At 43.2% G+C, this 17264-nt stretch overlaps 1 protein-coding gene across 7 annotated transcripts in view; it reads left to right on the top strand.

Annotated features, from left to right (window-relative positions):
* Nucleotides 1-17264, top strand: part of ACACB (acetyl-CoA carboxylase beta) — a 1528264-nt gene that overhangs the window by 743676 nt on the left and 767324 nt on the right. For all 7 annotated transcript variants that reach the window (XM_069214760.1, XM_069214756.1, XM_069214757.1 and 4 more), the window contains one exon: nucleotides 11966-12055. In XM_069214760.1, the coding sequence (XP_069070861.1) occupies nucleotides 11966-12055 (90 nt within the window). The remainder of the gene's footprint in view (nucleotides 1-11965; nucleotides 12056-17264) is intronic.

Genomic DNA, 17264 nt, shown 5'->3' with positions numbered 1-17264 from the left:
CAGAAGACACCAAATACATGTGTTCCCGTACCTAGACGATTGGTTAATAAAAACCAACACGCAGGAACAGTGCTCACAACACACAAAGTATGTCATAGAAACCCTTCACAAACTAGGTTTCTCACTCAACTACAACAAGTCACACTTTCAGCCGTGTCAAATACAACAATACTTAGGAGCAACAATCAACACAACAAAAGGGATTGCCACTCCAAGTCTACAAAGGGTACAGGCATTTCACAATGTAATACAGGCCATGCACCCAAAACAAAAGATACAAGTCAAGATAGTGATGAAACTACTAGGCATGGTGTCCTCATGCATAGCCATAGTCCCAAACGCAAGATTGCACATGCGGCCCTTACAACAGTGCCTAGCATCACAGTGGTCACAGGCACAGGGTCAACTTCAAGATCTAGTGTTGATAGACCGCCAAACATACACCTCGCTTCAATGGTGGAACACTATAAATTTAAACAAAGGGCGGCCTTTTCAAGACCCAGTGCCTCAATACGTAATAACAACGGATGCCTCCATGATAGGGTGGGGAGCACACCTCAACCAACACAGCATCCAGGGACAATGGGACACTCAACAGAGACAGTTTCACATAAATCACTTAGAACTACTGGCAGTGTTTCTAGCGCTGAAAGCATTTCAACCTATAATAATCCACAAACACATTCTTGTCAAAACAAACAACATGACAACGATGTATTATCTGAACAAACAGGGAGGAACACACTCAACACAGTTGTGTCTCCTGGCACAGAAAATATGGCATTGGGTGATTCACTACCACATTCGCCTAATAGCGCAGTTCATTCCAGGAATTCAGAACCAGCTAGCAGACAATCTCTCTCGGGATCACCAACAGATCCACGAATGGGAGATTCAACCCCAAATACTAAACACTTACTTCCAAAGATGGGGAACACCACAAATAGACCTATTTGCAACAAAAGAAAACGCAAAATGCCAAAACTTCGCATCCAGGTACCCACAGGATCAGTCTCAGGGCAATGCGTTATGGATGAGTTGGTCAGGGATATTTGCATACGCTTTTCCCCCTCTCCCACTCCTTCCATATCTAGTAAACAAATTGAGTCAAAACAAACTCAAACACATACTAATAGCACCAACTTGGGCAAGACAACCTTGGTACACAACACTACTAGACCTCTCAGTAGTGCCTCATGTCAAACTACCAAACAGACCAGATCTGTTAACTCAACACAAACAACAGATCAGACACCCAAATCTAGCATCGCTGAATCTAGCAATTTGGCTCCTGAAGTCTTAGAATTCGGACATCTAGACCTTACACAGGAATGTATGGAGGTCATAAAACAAGCTAGAAAACCAACCACAAGACATTGCTATGCAAATAAGTGGAAAAGATTTGTTTATTACTGCCATAATAAACAAATTCAACCATTACACGAATCTGCTAAAGACATCGTCAGCTACCTACTGCACTTACAAAAGTAAAAGCTAGCTTTTTCATCCATAAAAATACATCTCACCGCAATTTCAGCTTACCTGCAAATTACGCACTCATCTTCACTATTTAGGATCCCAGTCATAAAGGCTTTTATGGAGGGCCTGAAAAGAATTATCCCACCAAGAACACCACCAGTTCCTTCGTGGAACCTCAACATTGTCTTAACACGGCTCATGGGTCCACCGTTTGAACCCATGCACTCATGTGAGATACAATATTTAACATGCAAAGTAGCATTTCTAATTGCCATCACATCTCTAAGAAGAGTAAGTGAGATACAAGCATTTACCATACAAGAACCTTTTATTCAGATACACAAGCATAAAGTAGTTTTACGAACAAATCCTAAGTTCTTACCAAAAGTCGTATCACCGTTCCACTTAAATCAAACAGTAGAACTACCAGTGTTCTTTCCAGGACCAGATGCTGTAGCTGAAAGAGCACTACATACATTAGACATCAAAAGAGCATTAATGTACTACATTGACAGAACAAAACAAATTCGAAAAACAAAACAACTGTTCGTTGCTTTCCAAAAACCTCATACAGGGAATCCATTATCCAAACAAGGCATTGCCAGATGGATAGTTAAATGCATTCAAACCTGTTATCTCAAAGCAAAAAGAGAACTGCCTATAACACCAAAGGCACACTCAACTAGAAAGAAAGGTGCTACCATGGCCTTTCTAGGAAACATTCCAATGACTGAAATATGTAAGGCAGCCACATGGTCTACGCCTCATACATTTACCAAGCATTACTGCGTGGATGTGTTAACAACACAACAAGCCACAGTAGGACAAGCAGTACTACGAACTTTATTTCAAACAACTTCAACTCCTACATGCTGAGCCACCGCTTTTGGGGAGATAACTGCTTACTAGTCTATGCAAAGCATGTGTATCTGCAGCTACACATGCCATCGAATGGAAAATGTCACTTACCCAGTGTATATCTGTTCGTGGCATGAGACGCTGCAGATTCACATGCGCCAGCCCGCCTCCCCGGGAGCCTGTAGCCGTTTGAAGCTGATCTTGAACATTTGTAAATTTGTAAATATATCGCTTTAAACCACATTATGTACATACATATTTACTCCATTGCATGGGCACTATTATTACTATAATGCACAACTCCTACCTCACCCTCTGCGGGAAAACAATCTAACATGGAGTTGATGCCCATGCGCAATGGAGCCGAAGAGGAGTCACTCGATCCTGTGACTCGAAAACACTTCTTCGATGAAAAACAACTTGTAACACTCCAAGCCCAACACTAGATGGCAGACTATGCATAGCATGTGAATCTGCAGCGGAACATGCCACGAACAGATGTACACTGGGTAAGTGACATTTTCCATATATATATATATATATATATATATATATATAACAAGACCCTTTCAGGGTTAGAGTGGCAAACGACTTTGTCACTATCTAGCTCGGCGTGGATAGCACTGTGCTGATCCTATGCTTAAAAACCTTGCTAGATAAGCAGACTTTTGAGGTGAGCAAATCTAGAGTGTCGCTGGTGTTGCAGGGTGCTCCTTACTAGAGCTGCTCTCCACCTAAAATTGGAAACTTCAGAGTTCTCCTTTGCTATATATATATATATATATATATATATATATATATAGTATTTATTTGTTTTCACTTGTACACATCTTATGAAAATAAGCCGTAAACCATAGTCAATAAAAAACCAATGTTCACTTGCATTGTAGTCCAGTGTTATTTGCCACATTAGGGTCCCCCCCCCCACTTTTCCTTTAGACTCTTAATAAATAACTCCGACATCTTCATTTTCCGTAAATTTACCAAAAACCTTTCAACACTCGCTCTCTTCCCCCATTCTCTCAGTTGCCTTTCCAGTGCATTGGGCCCCACGTTTGTCTCTCCTCCTTCCCCGTCTCAGTGCCAGTGTGTTGTGTACCATTGTCAGTGCTATATGCCATCTTCTGCATCCTAAAATGCATCGAGCATCAGAGCCTAGATGTCCAGATTGTTTAGTACTTTTTCATCCTTTTAGACTGTCGGAATCAGGTTAGCAGAATAGACAGACATCAGACTGAGACCCCTAGATAAATCCACGATGCAGGGACACATATTCCTAGCCAACCCTTGTCTACATGTCACTTAGTGAGGATATGAGGACAAGTGAAGCTGTAGGAATTTCCACTGCATTTTCTTCCTCTGAGGTTTCATTAATACACCCAGGAGACATTGTTGTGGGGAGTCCTAAGTTCCAGTCATTGTCCTCCGTCTGATCACCATCGTTCAACATGCATGCACTCTTGGACACAGCGTCGCCAGGTTTAGAAAGGAGGCTCTGTCCACTCCTCATCTTGGGCAAGTTACCACTTTTTGGATAACATTCTACGTAATTTAATTGGCGTTAGGTAGGTACAGTGGACATAATTAAAGTGTATCAGCTTGTACCTGTTGTTACATGATACCTTTTTAGTCAACTCACACTCCACTCTTTGTCCTTCAGTGGGTCCTTAATTTGTCATTTCATGCCTGTCCAGCATTAAGGCTATCCTTGACCCTGTCCCTTTTAAGTACTTTGTAGAATAAGAACACAAGATGTTCTGAAGCACCTAGAGTTACTACCATATGCACGGTCTCTGCCTGAGGGGGAGTTTCTAGGAACTCTGTCCAGATTTCCTGTGTTGTTCCCACAATTTTGGCATACCGTAGGAACTGGCTAGTCCCCACTGAAAATGTCTTGCATGCCTCTGCGAATTAGATGAATCGCTCCTCAGGGTACAGTGGGTACAGGTCTCCCAGTGTTCTACAACTTCCCCCCTCCTATGTGTGGCTTAAATATTCTTGCTAATACTTTCCACAGTAACAATGTCCACAAATCCAAATCTATTGCTACAATGGGTCGTTCCATTACTCTGTTGGTCACCATATGTCAACTGTTTGAGTATTAAGAGGAGTTTCTGGTAACTCAGTCTTCTCTACAGGCTCCTTTTCTGGCAGCCGACCCCTACGCGTCAGCCCTTCTAGATGTAGAAAAGGCATTTGAGTCAATATGCTCGGACTATGTCTGGCGGGTACTGGAGGAAATGGGTGTGGGCTCCACCTATATAAAATGGGTGAAACTGCTATATGAATGCCCAGTCGCAAGGGTCCGTACTGGTCATTGTTTATCTTCTGAGATTTATACAGGTGTGGTATGTGGCAGAGGTGCCCATTGTTTCCCCTGCTGTTTGCCCCATCGATGGAACCCCTGCCCTGTCGTTTGTGACATGCATTACAGGGGTGGGGCATACAAGTAGGGAATATAGAGCATATACTCTCTACGCGGGTGATGCCTTGATTTTCCTCTGGCAGCCCGACCTGTCTGCCCCTATTCTGAGGAGCAAAATTTAAGAATTTAGCTAATTTTCGGGCCTCGGGTTAAAAGAGGGAAGTAGACTCTGTTCCCGATAGGCTCCCTTAGAGGGGTACAGCTCAACCAGTTCCTGGCAGTGGCTATTCCTTGCAATATGAATAAAGTACAATACCTGGGCATTCATGTTACTGATGGGGTGCAACCTACATATGAGTTAATCTAGGACATGTGCTTGATAGTTTGCACCTCTCAATTGAGTTCTGGATCATCCTACGCTTCTCCTTAATGGGGAAGATAGCCCTTATAAAAATGGTTGTGTTGCCTAGGTGTCTCCATGTCCTGCAGTGTGCCTTGAATGTAATCCCTCATCGGGTTTTTAAGGACTTAGGCCCTCATTATGATCTTGGCGGTAAAGACCACAGAGATCAGCACTGGCGGTCAACATAAGACCGCCAGGGCGACCCTCCCGCCGGCCGTATAATATTTTCCCTTCTGGGCCCAGCAGGGAAAAGTGCCTTAATATTGACAGTGGATCCAAATGGAGCCGCCGCCAATGTTGGTGTGCAGCGGGTGCAGCAGCACCTGTCGCTCTGATCACTGCCTGTCAATCGGGCAGTGACCTGCGCATGGGGCACTGCACGGGGACCCCTGCACTGCCCATGCCAAGTGCATGGGCAATGCAGGGGCCCCCAACGGGGACACAGATCACCCCTTCCGCCAGCCTTTCCCTGGCGGGGTAACCCAGCAGGTAAAGGCTGGGTGAAACAGGGTACATTATCTGGAGGGCAGCGCTGCCCTGTCGGTTAATGTAATCCACCATCGGCAGGCTGCCTGCCGGCGGCAGCCTGGCGGTGGCGGAGGACCACCTGTGGCTGTCTTCCCTTGTTATTTATATGGCGGTCGAGCCCGCCATTCCGGTGGCAGTAATTTCCGCTGGCGTGGCAGTCTCCACCGCCATGTACATAATGAGGGCCTTACACTTTTAGTGCAGCTCTTGTGGGCTGGAAAGCCCTGCAGAGTGGGGCTGGCTACCCTTAGAGGGAATTGGTTAGGGAAGGCTAAGAGGTCCCAGACTTAGAACTATGTTATCTAGCTGCCCACCTCCTGCATGCAGTTCACTGACTTGATGGGGAGGATAAGTGGGAGAGGTCTCTCCTAGAGGGCTTCCATGATGGACACAAGTTGGGTGATCTCCTGATGAAGGCCAGGAGTATCCCGGACACATTGCCTCATGTAATCCGGCTGACTTGCCCCATATGGGACTGGACTGTGAGGAGGATGTTTAAATGGACTCTATATGCTCCGGATCTGGATATTTGGATTGTGCGCCCCTTTGCACAGATCACCCAGGCAATGTCAACTGATTAATGGCGGGAGGGCGGCTGCATTATGTTCTCTGACCTGTATCTGCAAGATGCCTTTGACACATTTGGACTCGAACGGGGCGATTTTTGCATTATGTGAAAATGGACACCACTGCGAGGCAACTCTGGCCAACCTTTCCTGAGGCAAATAAAATGTGAGTAAATATCACTAAGTGACATGTAGACAAGGGTTGGCTAGGAAATTGTGTTCCTGCATCCTAGACACTAATTATGAAGTTGTCCCTTGCTGGGGGCCGGGCCGTAAGCCATTAACACATCTGTACTGAATTCTCTGAGCAGATTAGCGAGTGGTACTGCTCCAGGTGGAAGAGGCATGGCAGTGAGAGTGTGGGGAGTAGATAACACTTGAAGAATGAGGGAAAGTGCACGGCTCGGTGAGAAACATTTATCAATACATTTTAAGTTGATACAATATAACTATTTTCACATGGCCTACTTCTTGCCAAAAAAACTACACACAATAAATCCCACCAGGGCTCCTACGTGCGCCTGCTCGGATGTACTGGAAGCTGGTTTTCTGCATGTAGTATGGAGATGCCCAGGTATTACACACTGTTGGATGGAGATACTAACCCATATTAAATAAGTGACAGAGTGGGTGGTTCCATGTGAGATTAAAAAGTGCCTGCTGGATCTACTTCTGGAGAAACCGAAGAAAAGGTTGAGAAGGAAGTTCACGATACTGGTACTGGCTAAACGCCGTATAGCAGTCCATTGGCTGAGTGCCAGACCCTAAAAGATTAGGGTTCAGAGAGACAACTTGATAGAATGGGCGGGGGCAGAAGAGGCACATACGCAAAGAACTAGGCACAATAACGGGTGAAGGATGACCTACTTGCATGGTAACATTGGACGACACCATGCTCTCTTGTGTATTAGAAATACATGTAAACTAAAACGAAGCCCAGGTGGGTGTAGTCTCCACTGAAACCTGGGAATACTGTTCACAAACACTCCACAGTCTGCATTGTTCAAGCCACATGGTGTGCAGAATGTGAAGCCTCGATGGGGCTCTCCTTGCTGCTTAATACTTTAACGTTACATTGAGGCTGGGGGTGGGAAAGGTTTAGGGGGTTGTTTTCGAGTTTATGATTACTAACTGTGTTTTTTATAGACAGTTCTTGGGCGAGCATTATAATACTTGTTGATTATACAGACTAGCAGATATTCTTTCTGCATTTGAAGCATGCTGGGTGATAATACATTGCATTCTTGTTTGTAGCTTTGTACCCTTGATACTCACAGGGGATGATGACTGTAATTGTTGTAATGCCAATAAATAAATTAAAAAAAAAAAAAACTCTTAAGCCTCTCATAAGCAACTCCATTAGGGGAGTGTTCCAGTAGGTGCCCCTCAACAGTCACTTCTCCCAGTTGTCACCTTCTGCTTCTACTGCGACTCGTGTTGTAGCTTAGTTGCATAGTAATGCAACTCTGTTGGGTAGTCCCATGCCATTTAGGTCGATTTTAAGGGTAGCACGTGCTGCTCCACTTCTCTTTCCCACCCACACTAGGAGGCTGCCTAGTAAGTAGACTATCCAGTGCTTTGAAGGTATCTCAAGTAAGTGTATTGAGTGAGTTCTAAACTACATAGAGGCATCTGGGCAGGAAGACCATCTTCGCAACCGTTATCTGCCCTGCCACCAAAAGCAGTAGTCTTTTCAAGAAATTTGTGGGCAGTGCTAGGCCTGGGTGCGCCTTGTCTGTCAGGGCGGCAATGCCCCTCTATTGCATGGGCCACCATGATTCCAAAATATCTAAATGTATCCATTTCCCACTGCAGTTCCAAATTAGGCAGTTCAGGCATGGCAATAGTACCTCGCAACTTAACGGGAACAACATCGTTTTTCACCTGTTCTTTCTGAGACCACCCACAACTCAAAGTTTCTTAAGTTTAGTCAACAATTGTGGCACAGAGTACCCAGGAACCCTCAAATAAGCGTACATCATCTACATAAAAGGATATCAGATGTGTGTTATCTTCAGTCTTAATACTCATTTCTCACATATCTTTCTAAAGTTTTACATCCAGGGTTCCAGTGCCAGAGCGAATAGTAGCAGAGACATGGGACATGTCTTCTGTGTTCCATGCTCCACCACCTAGTCTGTAGAGACCACCCCATCACTTCTAACTCTGGCCCTAGGGGAGGAGCTGTACTCGGCTCCAAAAGTTCTATCTGAATCCCATTTGTCTCAGGACCTGTATCAGGTAGATACATGCAAGTGTATTGAATGCCTTGGTTATATACAAAGAGATCAACACAAGTTCCTCTCAACTATTCTCTGCGCAGAACATGTGCCAATCTGTGCAAATTCATAGCTGTAATATTGGCTGGTATCAAGCCGCACTGGTCTTCATGGACCAGCACCCCCACCACTGCATGCAGTCTATTAGCCAATATCTTGCATACACCTTTGTGTCACTGTTAAACATGATCAGGGGTCTATTTGTGGAAGGGTCTGTCGGTTCTCCCCACCAGTTTGGGCACCATACATACCACTCATTTTTAAGTGTTGGGAAGCACGTTACCTGTCCGCCTAGCTTCCCCAAAAAACTCCAGCAACAGTTCCATCAACTATGTTGCAAAAGCCTGGTAAAGCTCCACTGGGAAGTTGTACCTGCTAGTGCTGCTGAAGGATGATTAGATAAAAAATATTACTCAGAGATTCATGATCTTGTTTCAACAGCGGTGAAGATTTATCTGTTTCTTTCTTTTGTCTTGGGTCTTGAAGATGTTTTTTATGAAGTGTCCCTTTTCTTTACCTTTGTTCCTTGGATAGGATACGCAGGAAATCAGATGGCAAGGCCCATGGGTCGAAAGAGTTGTGCATCTGGGTTCTGGGGGCTCACAATTGCTGACCCTTGATAAATGATCTTCTAAGATAGGTTAAAGTCCTAAAACTGGATAGAAATAATTAGCAAATACTTCCTCTAGGCCAGATGGGTTTAAAAGATGAAGAGTGGTATACACCCTGGTACTCTTATTGCTATTTAGGTCAGGTTGTGTGCTCTGCTGTAGCTTAAAGTGACATCATCAACTTAGTCTTTCATTACAAGGCAATATTTAGATTTTAATTCAATGTAGTTGCTCTAACCATGCCAGTACTACTCCAATTTTTTGTCCATATAACTAAGGTTATAAAGTGTACTCTAACTAGTGCACAAGCCTAATTACATGTTTTCTGTCAGTTTGATTGAGTACACATTTTTCCCTTCCTGCAATTGTTGCTTGGATTTCCTTTTGCTTAGGTTTGCAGTTTAGACCCGAAACACTGTTGTTTCTTGACTATTATGATGACTTATACACAGAAATGCCACAAACAAACTGCTTGATGCTGTCAAAACTTTCTTCTATAGATGAAAACCTAGGTCTGGACACGCCTCTTTGTTATTCTCTCCTAGCTCCTCCACACTAAACTAACGCATATAGGTCAAAAGAAAAAAGAACAACTCTCAAACTCATACCAGCCCACTTCAGAGATCAATATACTCTTCAATGTACACAGCGCTGCACAAAACCATCACTGAAAACACCATCTTTTAAACCAATGCTCTGAGCACATTTTAAAACAAAACATTTACCAAGCACAAGTGGTCAGCCCTCCAACAAAAATGAAATGGAGATGGCCCAATACTGTTGATGACCGCCGCCAACTTGATAGACTTCACTAGACACACAGATCCCTCATCACCACTGCAAACTTCCACATGATTCCCATCAACAAAGTTACTAACAGAATCAAAGCACTCTTCAAAGCAGTCAGACACTCCGTCAACCCCCTGTTTGATCCTCCAGTCTAACATTCAGTACGTCATGAATCACTTTTGCACAAGAAGATGAAATACAAACCTACACAAATAGCTGCCAACAAATGTCCATCCTGCCGCCTGTTCCATGGTACACCTAAATGAATGTCTTTGGGCTTCAGTCACATGGTGAACTCACCAACATCCTCAACTGCATTGTAACTCTCTGGTAGTTGTGCCACCTTCTTGATTCCTTACTTGAAGGTGGTAGAGGCTACCTTACATTTGATACAGGCTTGAGTTAAATATTTGATGATCCCTCTTCTCTGAAACAAGGAAATCGTCTGCAGGTAAGTATGAGCAGAGTCCTCAACATTACCATTAAATAAGTGCGATGCTTGAAACACGTGTCTACAGTGCTGCAAGTGGACCAGTCTTTGACCTATATTGTTGGTTTATCCCTGCAAAGAGCTTACTGTAGTCATTCTAGTTCACATGCAGGGGGTCCAGTAATTCTGCACCAGAGCCTCTCCAATCCGTTTTGGACCTAAATTCTTGCCCAACAGATTTAGCTAGCATTCCATCGTTAGGGACACCACTCAAAGGGGAAAGCTAGGAGAAATGATTTAACTCTATCCCACACCATTCTTTCAAGATTCCCATTATTGTGCTCTGTTTGCAAAAAAAATAGATGTGCTGCTGCACTGTATTTGTCAGGATGTTTGAGGTCAGGTAAAGGAACCTTTTGTGGACTTTGGGAGCCTAGAAATTCTTTCATACTTGCTTTATTAAATGTTTATGAAGTTGCAAGCATAGTTGATAATCCAGTGCAGACAAATGCTATTCAGTGTGTCTGATACGTGGTGTCTGTGGGCGATTTGATGTGAGAAAACCTTTCTAAAAGTTGAGTTTATACAGTGAGTCCCGTAAGAGAGTTAAAGTTTAAACGATCATTAAATTGGTGCACCATTATAAAATGGTACCGGACACTTGATTTCCAAAACGAATTATGTTTTTGAAATACAGCAATGTAATATTTAATCTCAAACATAAAGACCAGAACAAAAGATGAGAGAAAAAATAACAATTGAAATAATTCCACTTAATGTATTTATGAAAGTGTTGTTGGGGATGTCAATAACATTAGTCATAGTCGTAGCAGTAGGAATTGGTATGGGAGGGGTATGTTTGGAGCACAATATAATTAGGGCTACCGATTTTATGGTATTTGTTTTTTAACATTTCTGTCTGTATTTATCCATATTTATGTTTTTGGCCATCTTAGTGATATTTACTCAAGTTTATTTATTTTGTAATTTGAGAATAAACGGAGGTGTAAAATGGTATATTTCCACATCTTTTAACTTTTAGACGGGCACTCATTCGTGGATGCCTGTCGCTTTTTAGCATATTATACATCCATATTTAACAAAACAATTACACCCACAGGTGCACATTACTGTTATGCTGCAAAAATATGTTACCACTTTCTTGTATTGAAAGAAATCTCATCTTGTTTTTTACCTCCCCGTGCTGTCTTTCTACTGCACTGTTGCCTGGAAGTCATGAAAGACATATTTTTCCACTTTCAAAAATAAATACAGACAGAAAACGCATTGTTCTCTATCTGTGTTTATCTGTAAAAGTCAGTAAAAATGAAAACTGAGAGCCTTAAATATAATGCAGGAGGGATCGAATTACCAGCCACACGTAATTGAGTGCCGTCTTCATGGAGACACAAGTATTTGACGTAATGCAGAAGTAGAAAGTTTTTAACTATAATGATTGCCCCGTTATTACTTATGGCTGAAAGGAAGTATGGATCGTCGAGGTGTTCAGTTTTCATTCATGTAGAATCATTTAAAAATTAAGTAGCTTGGTAGTAATGTTTTAACAGATAGCTTATCACTATGTATAACTATTTTCTTCTTTATTTATATCATTTTATTTATTATCCCCCCCTTTTTTTTTCTTTTACGTTGACAGAAATTGATCCTTTCAGAAACCTCCATTTTCGATGTTCTGCCAAATTTCTTCTATCACAGTAACCAGGTGGTTCGCATGGCAGCACTGGAGGTAATTGTTGACTTAATATTGCTGTGCTTCGACATAGATGTATGTGTGTGTATATAGTGCTTGTGCTTCGACATAGGTGTGTGTGTGTGTGTATATATATATATATATATATATATATATATATATGTGTGTTCGATGGCATGTGTAGCTGCAGATACACATGCTGTGCACATCCCGCCATCTGGTGTTGGGCTCGGAGTGTTACAAGTTGTTTTTCTTCGAAGAAGTCTTTTCGAGTCACGAGACCGAGGGACTCCTCCCATTTCGACTCCATTGCGCATGGGCGTCGACTCCATCTTAGATTGTTTTTTTTCCGCCATCGGGTTCGGACGTGTTCCTTTTCGCTCCGTGTTTCGGGTCGGAAAGTTAGTCAGAATCTCTGAAAAATCGTCGGTATTGTTTGCGTTCGGTATCGGGTTAGTTACAACAGATCGACACCGAATTAAGAAGAGCTCCGGTGGCCCTTCGGGGTTTTTTCCGATCCCCGTCGGGGCCTGGTCGGCCCGGACACGTTTCTCTTCAAGACTGATGGAACGGACCCCATTCCGCTTCTGTCCAAAATGCCATAACAAGTATCCATATACAGATCAACACCTGGTCTGTAACCTGTGTTTGTCACCAGAACACAAGGAGGATACTTGTGAGGCCTGTCGAGCGTTTCGGTCCAGGAAGACACTCAGGGACCGAAGAGCAAGAAGACTGCAAATGGCGCCGACAGGACAAGGGCGTTTCGAGGAGGAGGAAGAAACATTCTCCACCCAGGATTCGGACTCGGAGGAGATCGATCCCGAAGAAACGCCGAAAACCTTGAGTAAGACATCGAAACAAAGAACTCACGAGAAGACCGCTAAAGCCCAGGGGACGCCACCGCCAACAGGCCATGGCTTAACCCAAAAAATAGGTGACCGTTCATCAGCACCGAAAAAGGGCGAGCTGGTGTCGAAGTCATCCGAATCCGGTCGAGATACCGGCACACAGCAATCTCGGGCCCGAGAGAGTGGCTCCGAGAAGATTCGGCATCGAGACAGCGGCACCGAAATGGGCCGGCACGGAGAGGGCACGACGCCGAAAGTAAAGAAGGTTTCGTCCGAGCCGAAAAAAGCAGCCGAAAAGGTTTCGGTACCGAAACATCCGGCCTCGGAACCGAAAATAAGTTCCTATTCAGAGGAACAAGGACTGTCTTCACAAATGAAGACACACAGATTTGAACAAGAATTAGAGACAATTGAACCAGATCACACACAAAGACGGCTCTTTATTCAAAAAGATACGGGGAAAATCAGCACTCTTCCTCCAATCAAAATGAAACGTAAACTTGCCTTCCAAGACAAGGACAAACAGCCACACGCAAAGGTGGCTAAACAAGTAACACCACCACCATCCCCACATCACTCTCCGCAACCATCACCGGTAGCCACTCCACCAATGATGCAATCCCCAACTCATACGGGAATGAGTCAAAATGACCCTGACGCATGGGACCTTTATGACGCACCAGTGTCAGATAATAGTCCTGAATGCTATCCAGCAAGACCATCGCCACCAGAGGATAGTACAGGCTACGCTCAAGTGGTATCGAGAGCAGCGGCATTTCACAATGTCAGCCTTCACTCAGAACCCATTGAAGACGACTTTCTTTTTAATACACTGTCGTCTACACACAGTCAATATCAAAGTCTTCCGATGTTACCCGGAATGCTAAAACACCCTAAACAAGTGTTTGAGGAGCCTGTCAAAGGGAGAGCCATTACTCCAAGAGTAGATAAAAAATATAAACTGCCACCAACAGACCCAGTGTACATCACACAACAGCTAACACCAGACTATGTTGTAGTGGGAGCAGCGCGCAAAAGAGCCAACTCTCATTCTTCAGGAGATGCACCACCTCCAGATAAAGAAAGTAGAACATTCGATGCTGCAGGCAAAAGGGTGGCGGCACAGGCAGCAAACCAGTGGCGTATTGCAAATTTGCAAGCTTTGTTTGTCAGATATGATAGGGCCCATTGGGATGAGATGCAACACCTTATTGAACATTTACCCAAGGAGTTCCAAAAAAGAGCGCAGCAAGTGGTAGAAGAGGGACAGAGTATCTCCAATAATCAGATACGGTCAGCAATGGATGCTGCAGGCACAGCTGCTAGAACTGTCAACACAGCAGTAACAATAAGGAGACATGCATGGCTGCGTACATCAAGATTTAAACCAGAGATACAGCAAGCTGTGCTGAATATGCCATTCAACGGACAGCAATTGTTTGGGACGGAGGTGGACACTGCAATAGAAAAACTTAAGAAAGACACTGACACAGCCAAAGCCATGGGCGCACTCTACTCTCCACAGAGCAGAGGCACATTTCGAAAGACACAATTTCGAGGGGGGTTTCGAGGGCAGACCACAGAAGCCACAACCTCACAAACAAAGCCCACTTACCAGAGCCCGTATCAGCAGGGAGGTTTTCGGGGACAATATAGAGGAGGACAATTTCAAAGAAATAGAGGAAAGTTCCAAAGTCCCAAAACTCCTCCAAACAAACATTGACTTCAAGGTCACAACTCCCCAACACATAACACCTGTGGGGGGGAGACTAACCAAGTTTTACACACATTGGGAGGAAATAACAACAGACACTTGGGTCTTAGCAATTATCCAGCATGGTTATTGCATAGAATTTCTCAAATTCCCTCCAACCGTCCCACCGAAAACACACAGTATGTCAAAACAACATATAGACCTTCTAGGACTAGAAGTTCAGGCATTGCTACAGAAAGAAGCAATAGAATTAGTACCAAGACAACAATTAAACACAGGAGTTTACTCACTGTACTTTCTGATACCCAAAAAAGACAAGAGTCTGAGACCTATACTAGATCTCAGATCATTAAATACCTACATCAAATCAGACCACTTTCACATGGTTACTTTACAAGACGTAATCCCACTGCTCAAACAACAAGACTACATGACAACACTAGACCTGAAGGATGCATATTTCCATATACCAATACATCCTTCACACAGAAAGTACCTAAGGTTTGTATTCCAAGGGATACATTACCAATTCAAAGTGTTGCCATTCGGAATAACAACTGCGCCAAGAGTTTTTACAAAATGCCTGGCAGTAGTAGCTGCACATATCAGAAGGCAGCAAATACATGTGTTCCCTTACCTGGACGATTGGTTAATCAAAACCAACACGCTAAAACAGTGTTCACAACACACAAAATATGTCATAGAAATCCTACACAAACTAGGTTTCTCAATCAACTACGCAAAGTCACACCTTCTGCCGTGTCAAACACAGCAATACTTAGGAGCGACAATCAACACAGCAAAAGGGATTGACACTCCAAGTCCACAAAGAGTTAAAACATTTCACAATGTAATACAGGCCATGTATCCAAAACAAAGGATACAAGTCAAAATGGTAATGAAACTACTAGGCATGATGTCTTCATGCATAGCCATTGTCCCAAATGCAAGGTTGCATATGCGGCCCTTACAACAGTGCCTAGCATCACAATGGTCACAAGCACAGGGTCAGCTTCTAGATCTGGTGTTGATAGACCGCCAAACATACATCTCGCTTCAATGGTGGAACAGTATAAATTTAAACCAAGGGCGGCCTTTCCAAGACCCACTGCCACAATACGTGATAACGACAGATGCTTCCATGACAGGGTGGGGAGCACACCTCAATCAACACAGCATCCAATGATAATGGGACATACAGCAAAGACAGTTTCACATAAATCACTTAGAACTGTTAGCGGTTTTTCTAGCGCTGAAAGCATTTCAACCCATAATAACCCACAAATACATTGTTGTCATGTTTTCTGTTTTGACAAGAATGTATTACCTAAACAAACAGGGAGGGACACACTCGACACAGTTGTGTCTCCTGACACAGAAGATATGGAATTGGGCGATTCACAACCACATTCGCCTGATAGCACAATTTATTCCAGGAATTCAGAATCAGTTAGCAGACAATCTCTCTCGGGATCACCAACAGATCCACGAATGGGAGATTCACCCCCAAATACTGAACACTTACTTCCAAATTTGGGGAACACCACAAATAGATCTATTTGCAACAAAGGAAAACTCAAAATGCCAAAACTTCGCATCCAGGTACCCACAACATCAGTCTCAGGGCAATGCGCTATGGATGAACTGGTCAGGGATATTTGCGTACGCTTTTCCCCCTCTCCCACTCCTTCCATATCTAGTAAACAAGTTGAGTCAAAACAAACTCAAACTCATACTAATAGCACCAACATGGGCAAGACAACCTTGGTACACAACACTACTAGACCTTTCAGTAGTACCTCATGTCAAACTACCAAACAGACCAGATCTGTTAACACAACACAAACAACAGATCTGACATCCAAATCCAGCATCGCTGAATCTAGCAATTTGGCTCCTGAAATCCTAGAATTCGGACACTTAGACCTCACACAAGAATGTATGGAGGTCATAAGACAAGCTAGGAAGCCTTCCACTAGACATTGCTATGCAAATAAGTGGAAAAGATTTGTTTATTACTGCCATAATAATCAAATTCAACCCTTACACGCATCTGCAAAAGATATAGTAGGATACTTACTACATTTGCAAAAGTCAAAACTAGCTTTCTCTTCCATAAAGATACATCTTACTGCAATTTCAGCTTACCTGCAAATTATGCACTCAACTTCATTATTTAGGATACCAGTCATAAAAGTATTTATGGAAGGCCTAAAGAGAATTATATCACCAAGAACACCACCAATTCCTTCATGGAACCTCAACATTGTCTTAACACGACTCATGGGTCCGCCTTTTGAGCCCATGCACTCTTGTGAAATGCAATACTTAACGTGGAAAGTTGCATTTTTGATTGCCATCACATCTCTAAGAAGAGTGAGTGAAATTCAAGCATTTACCATACAAGAACCATTTATTCAAATACACAAGAATAAAGTAGTTCTACGGACAAATCCAAATTTTTTACCAAAAGTTATCTCACAGTTCCACTTGAATCAAACGGTAGAATTACCAGTGTTCTTCCCACAGCCAGATTCTGTAGCTGAAAGAGCACTACATACATTAGACATCAAAAGAGCGCTAATGTACTACATTGACAGAACAAAATTAATTCGAAAAACAAAACAACTATTTATTGCCTTTCAAAAACCTCATACAGGAAATCCAAAACAAGGCATTG

The sequence above is a fragment of the Pleurodeles waltl genome, chromosome 11 (assembly GCF_031143425.1).
Source record: "Pleurodeles waltl isolate 20211129_DDA chromosome 11, aPleWal1.hap1.20221129, whole genome shotgun sequence".
NCBI classification, from domain to species: Eukaryota; Metazoa; Chordata; class Amphibia; order Caudata; family Salamandridae; genus Pleurodeles; species Pleurodeles waltl.
This window is presented reverse-complemented; position numbering and strand designations above follow the sequence as displayed.